The sequence below is a fragment of the Microcebus murinus genome, chromosome 24, assembly GCF_040939455.1.
Source record: "Microcebus murinus isolate Inina chromosome 24, M.murinus_Inina_mat1.0, whole genome shotgun sequence".
Classification (NCBI taxonomy): Eukaryota; Metazoa; Chordata; class Mammalia; order Primates; family Cheirogaleidae; genus Microcebus; species Microcebus murinus.
The window spans coordinates 26,352,562-26,358,695 of record NC_134127.1 but is presented as its reverse complement, the minus strand read 5'-3'; the positions used below and the strand labels follow the sequence as shown (position 1 = coordinate 26,358,695).

The 6,134-nt window shown below is 48.4% G+C and overlaps 1 protein-coding gene across 1 annotated transcript; it reads right to left on the bottom strand.

The window, feature by feature from the left end:
• Positions 1-1,712: 1,712 nt before the first annotated feature.
• LOC105881500 (neutrophil defensin 3) lies at positions 1,713-4,237 on the bottom strand. The gene is made up of 3 exons (XM_075997202.1): positions 4,131-4,237; positions 2,529-2,711; positions 1,713-1,938 (listed from the first exon to the last, which is right to left on the bottom strand). The coding sequence occupies exons 2-3, from the start codon at positions 2,698-2,700 to the stop codon at positions 1,835-1,837; spliced, it is 276 nt and encodes a 91-aa protein (XP_075853317.1). The 5' UTR covers positions 2,701-2,711; positions 4,131-4,237; the 3' UTR covers positions 1,713-1,834.
• Positions 4,238-6,134: the final 1,897 nt, after the last annotated feature.

Sequence of the window (6,134 nt, the reverse complement as noted above, 5' to 3'; positions counted from 1 at the left end):
TCACATCGGTGGCAGGTACAGAAGGCTGTCTGGCCTTGACACCTTGATCCCAATATGTCATTTTCACCTCTACACAAGGGAGAGCAGCTGGGACCACTTCTTTGTCAAACACAGACCCACTCTGTCCTCCCTCAGCTCTGTGTTGTGTTTCCCAAGTGGGGCAGGGTCTCAGCGGGGTGCCTACACCACTGGGCTGTGTCTTCAGACAGGCAGACCCTGCATCTGGGGCTGAGACTGGCTCAGAGTCAGCATGGAGTGGCCGTGGCGGACACCTGCTCCCTTCTCCCGGGTCTGGGCAGTTGCTGGTGGTGTTGGTGGTCTCCTCAGTGTCTGGGCCCAGCAGATTGAGTCAATCGTGGTAAATATTCCCATTTTACCTCTATCCTCTTTCTTTGCAAACTGTGGTCTTTCTGTCACTTTTGGACTCCTTGGGGCACTGTGCCAGGGTCCACACTGATAAGAGTGGCCATGGCTTGTACAGACACAGTTTTATTTTCAGACATGTGCTGTGGAATCACAAGCTGAAACTGCTGGGTGCAGAGTAGATGCAGAGGCTGACGCCGGACTCCTCCCTGGGGCTCTGTGCTCAGGGCCTGGAAGGCCGTTTGCAGGACACACTGGACGAGTGTCCAAGGGTCAGTGAGTGTCTGGGGGAGAGAAAGAGACGAGAGCCAGGAGGAGGAGTCACATCACAGCCCACCTAGATGCCAGACTGGCCCCATGGAGACCCCAGGTGTGGGCAGTGAGCGTGTCCACTTGGAAGAGAGGCAGACAAGCTCAGGAAGAACTCAAACCCCAAATGTGGTGTGTATGTTGGGTGGGCAGTTGGAGACAGAGCAGCAGGGACAGATACGGCCATCCCGGCACATACTCTGAGGATCTAAGAGGGCTCCTGTTGCCGTTCCTTCCAGAGCCTAGTCTCCTGTCTTCACTCTCCAACCTGCACAAGGATCTGGTGTCAGAACCCCAGCTCCTGCAGCACCAATGGGGACTCAGGTTCCTGGTGAAATGCTCTCCCTCACCTCGCTTTTCCTGGTACATTTGGGAAGTTGTATATTACAGGCAGAATCAGGTTTTCTGCAATTTTAAGGAAACCCAAGAGAGTGCATGTCGCAAGTGTAATTGAAGAATTATTTGTGTATTATTGTGTATTTTATGTGCGTGAAGACCCACTTTATGGATGTGAAATCCAGATTTTAGTGTTTATGGCTGGATAATATTGACAATGAGTACATCCTAGTAAGGTGTTTTTGTGCTTTTGTTCTACTCATCATGCATTTCTTCCCACTTTATTTAAAGTTGTTTCAGTGGAGCTGATACAACCCAGACCTTAGGAGACAGATATGTGACCTGGGCCTGTTCAATGAAACTCCAACACTTGGGGAAGCAGGGTGTGCTTTTCCTCAGAATTACTGATGCCATGACGGTGTACACTTTAATCTGATGATGATTGTTTGCCTAAAACACGGGAGGTGTCCTTGAGAGGGAATCCACTCTAAAGGCGTCACATGAAACGACAGAGGAGATACAGATATCAGCAGCATCATTTGCACTTCCATATCAATGTGTGTCTGAACCCACAGTTCGCCCTTGAAAGTCCTAGAATTTGAAGCTGTATTTTGTTCAAAGAGCTTGATTTACGTTTTTGATACCTGGATTCTAATATGTCTTTACCAGCCATATATCGTATGCAAAAGAGGTGCAAACAGAAGTCTTTGCAAAAGGACTTTATTTCAGACCAGGAAAGGAAATTGAGGACAAGGTAGAAGAGTAACAGCAATGCCCTGGAGGTCTCCAAGCAAATGAGGAGCTGCCTTTTCTCTCTTCTCCACACTCAGCAGCAAAACACAAAGACATTGTTACCAAAGTGGCAGGTCCCAAGGCGAGTTTCCCCTGCAAGGCAAGCTGGTCTTCGGCAAGCACAGGCCATGCTTCTCACTAAACATGTGGACACAGAACATCAGAAACTCAGTCCCGGGTCAGCAGAGATGATGAAGGGAATTTTGGAGAAGTCACATGCTGGCTAATGTGCAATGCTGGCTACATGACATCTGGGGTATGAACAGCCTCAATCTACAGGAATAAATGCACACAGCAGAGCGGGTCACACGCAGGGGTACACACACATTGTCAGTAGTCCTTACTCTTATGTGTTTCGGTCCACGTCACACATGCATCTGACCACACCCCAGGCCAGTCTACAATTTCTAAGAGCACCTCTATAAATAGAGTCAAATCTTGTCCCTATAAGTAAATCTACTCTTTTAAATCCACAAAGAATGAATCAGCAGGTCTCTCTATATCTTTAAACTATGTCACGGCCATCTTGGAATCAAAAGACTTCGGAGAAAGAAGATCTCTTACATTTATTTGGGTCTGTGTGTTGAATGTATAGATAAGAAACTCAATGCCTGTCCATGTTAAATAAAGTCACCTATGTGGCATAGACCTTGCAGAGCTCATTCCAGAGCCTGTCTCCTGTCCCTCTGCCCTAGACCTAGGAGCTCTGCCATGCTGGTGTCTCTCACCTGGAGCTTGAGGAATGGAGTTTTCATTCCATGTGATGGAAATGGACACGTCCCGGTCCTCTGCCACGGGCAGCTCCTGCAGTGGCATCTCCTCATCTCTCTCTTGCAGGGGTCCAGCCTGGGCCTGGAGGGCCAGCAGGAGAAGGGCAGCGAGGAGGGCGAGGGTCTTCATGCTGGGGTCGCCTGGAGCAGGGGGGGCAGGAGGCGAGTGTGTGGAGTGAGGAGTCAGCTGTGTTTCCAGGGCTGTGGGAGGAGGGGCAGAGACCAACAGGCCTCCTGTCACTCTGGAGTCAGAGAAGGTGTGCATGTCATGGGGGGGAGGAAAGGTTTTGCCCTCAAGGTCTCTCAGATGTTCCTCTGTTCTCCCAGCTGCCACTCTGGTATGAATCTGTACTGTAGTGTCTGTAGTATGAGATGATAGTAGTAATAAAGACACTACTGTTGTTTTTTTTTTCCTGTTTCCCACCTGCTTAAATAATTACTTTTTAATATTAACAAAAGAAAATAATCAGTGCTTTCATTCCATAACCTCAGGGAACAAATGGCTCTGATTTCCAAACAAGGAGCTTGCTACTATCTGTAGGTCTAGCCCCGGTTGTTGCACCTGAACTCCAGGATAGGATAGAGTTAATTCCCTGCAGGGCCAAAGGCCTTACCACTCTCATGAAGGGCTATAGAGAGAGCAGGCTCCTGCTGGGGCCAGTGCAGAGAGGACAATATGTGAAATGAGCTCAGTAAGTTATATTAATAGGTAAAGAATTGGTCTAAGATGGAAAATATGTTTATTATTTCCAGCTCTATTGATATATGAGTGGCAATAAAAAATGTTGTTTATCTAATGTATACCACCTTATGATTTGATATATTTTACATTTAGAACTTTATCTCACACCATATACAACAATCAACTCAGAACAGATTAAAGACCTAAACATAAGACCTGAAAGCATAAAACTTCTAGAAGAACAATAGAAATAAAACTTTTTTTTTCTTTTTTTTTTTTCTTTTCCTGAAGAAAGTCAGCAGGTAAGAAATAAAACTTTTTAACATTGGGATGTATAGAATTATTTCTTGAAGATGACACCAAAGGAGCAGGCAATAAAAGGAAAAATAGACTGGTGTGATTGTGTGAACTATTAAGTATATGTCCAGCAAAGAAAACAATCAACTGAGTCAAAAGGCAACCTAGAAAATCAGAGAAAATATTTGCAAACCATGCATGGGATAAGGTATTAGTATCAGAATATATGTTACTCAAACAACCAAATAGCAAAGAACAAATAATCTGAATGAAAAATGGGCCAAGGACCTGAATAGACTTTCCATATATATATATCTTTATTTCCTAGACATTCTATATGTATTATACATATAAATGAAAGAATGTTTTAAGCAGCTATTACAGTCTCTATCAGACATGTCAAGCAGGACCCGTGTGTTTTCAACAAAACACTTTGAGTTTCTCTATTAACATGAGCTGGTGGCACCAGCTATTCACCTACTGGGTCCCTCTGGGGTGGCCTCACAGTCAGGGTGCAGACTGTAGGCATGGCTTCAATGAGGAAATCCCAACGTAAAAGTTTAAGTTTTCTTGTTACTTACAGATCCTTGGGCTAGGAGGGTGACTGGAGAGAGCAGACAGCAGTCCTCTGTCCCAAGCCTCTTGTAGCAACAACCACCAGGCACAAGCAGGAGACTTCCCTATATAAGGGTCCTTTGGGATGAGGTTTCATAATTTGGTGGGGTTATTTTCTATTGGGTTCTTTTTTTCTTCCTTTTTTTTTTTTTTTTTTTTGACAGGGTCTCTCTCTGTATCCCAGGCTGCAGTGCAGTTCTATTGGGTACTTTAAAGAACTCTGGCAGTCAGGGCAGTTGAGAAATTTGGCGTGAAGCTGGGGTTACAATGGGGCTCCACTCAGGGAGCCCTTATCTATCTTGCTCAGCCTTGGCCAAGCCCAGGCAGCAAGAAACTCTGGTTCCTCCAGGACTCCTGAGGCAATGGACCCCACAGTGCCTGGGCTGTTGGCTGAGGCTGAATCACCTGGACCAAGGGAATAATAAAAAGCACCTGGAAAGCCCGGTCTACATATCCCAGTGAACATATAGTTAAGGAGACTAGGATCAAAATGCCAATATACGCCCAGAGGAGGATTTGGAATCTGGTTCTCATCCAGCCTCCCCAGGTGCTCCCCTCAGGCTGTGCTGAGCACCCGCACACCTGAGGAGCTGTCTGCTTGAGGCCCCGTCTCACAGAAGCCCGCAGCAGGGTGGTGGGAACTGTCCCAGGTGCATGTAGGAGAACTTGTGCTCCTCTGTCCCTCCTCAGCTGTGGCAGCCTGCACCCCTCCCAAAGGTGGGCTCTGCCCTGCTTCAAACTCCAAGCTGGTGCCCTGGGGCTGTGACCAGCGTGGGGGCCCTTCCCAGGAAGGCTGCAATGCTGGAGAGTGTGGGGAGTGCCACTCACGTGGGACTCTGGTGCACAGCAGCTGGCTGCAGCCTGGGGGCCACTGTCCCAGAGGCCTGGTTTCCCTGCACCAGCCCAAACTCAGCCTGAGGGAGGAACGCAGCATGATGTCAAACTCTCAAAGTGGTATCTGGGGCCTGTGTACTGAAAGGGACTGGAAAATGCTGTCTGCTCACGTCTCAGTCACAATAGCAGCTCACAGTAGGGTGGTGGGGTCTTTCCCAGGAGTGCAAGGTAGCACCTGGCTCTTGCATCCCTCCTCAGAGCCCGGCAGTGGCTGCAGGTGCACCCGCAGTTCCCCGTGATCTGGGCTGCCGGAGTGGTGCCCAGGGCAAGCTGCCTGTGGAATGCCACGTGGGTCCCCGTCTGGAGCGACTTCTCCGTGCGATCTCTAGGCAGCTCCCCATGTTAGGCCCAAGACCTGCATGGGTTGGGGGAGCTCTTGTAGCCGAGATCGTAAAAGCCCGTCTCAGGGTGGGAGCCTGGGGGGTTCACTCTGACTGTTTCCCCGTGTCCGAGAGCTTCTCCCCATTCTTAGCCAGTCCCTGGCTGTCAAGTGGCCCTGACCCTCTCCTTATCCACATTAGGGGGTGCTTCCCATGGTTTCCCTAGTGATCCCCAGTGTTCTCTCTTAGATGATCTGTTCGAAATGTGAGCATCTGCTGACTCTTCTGGTCCTTCTCCCTGGGGGAGGCACATGCTACCGGTTACTAGATGGCTGCCTTGGAGACACCTCTGCCCTGTTCATGTTTTAAATCCCTCCAGGGGAGGCACAGGCAGGGGGGACCCAGACGTGGTGCAAACCTACACCCTAAGGGGCAGGTTCAAGGGAGGGCATGTGGCCTTGGAGTTTGCTGGAGAAACAGGGAAGGAAGGAGGAGTTTTTCCCAGGATGATCGACTATCATGGCCATGTACATGTGGCTGTCATTCACCTTGATGTCATATAAGGACAGTGACAGGGGTAAAATCAAGAGAAAGAAAGGGAACAGAAAGTGAAGTTATCAATGTAATTCATCCTTTCAGCCCTTGGATCAAGCATTTTCTGAAGCCTGAATTCCTGCTTAAAACTCCCAGATGTGGGAGTCACAATGTTGACACAGCTTGATGTGGTTTCTGAACTTTGATCCAAAGACTCCAACT

What these genes read in the sequence shown, in the direction of transcription:
- LOC105881500 (XM_075997202.1), bottom strand. Translation starts at nt 2,700, where the DNA reads ATGAAGACCCTCGCCCTCCTCGCTGCCCTTCTCCTGCTGGCCCTCCAG. An exon ending in CTCCATTCCTCAAGCTCCAG is followed by an intron (nt 1,939 to 2,528) that starts GTGAGAGACACC and finishes CCACATGTTTAG; the next exon opens with TGAGAAGCATGGCCTGTGCT.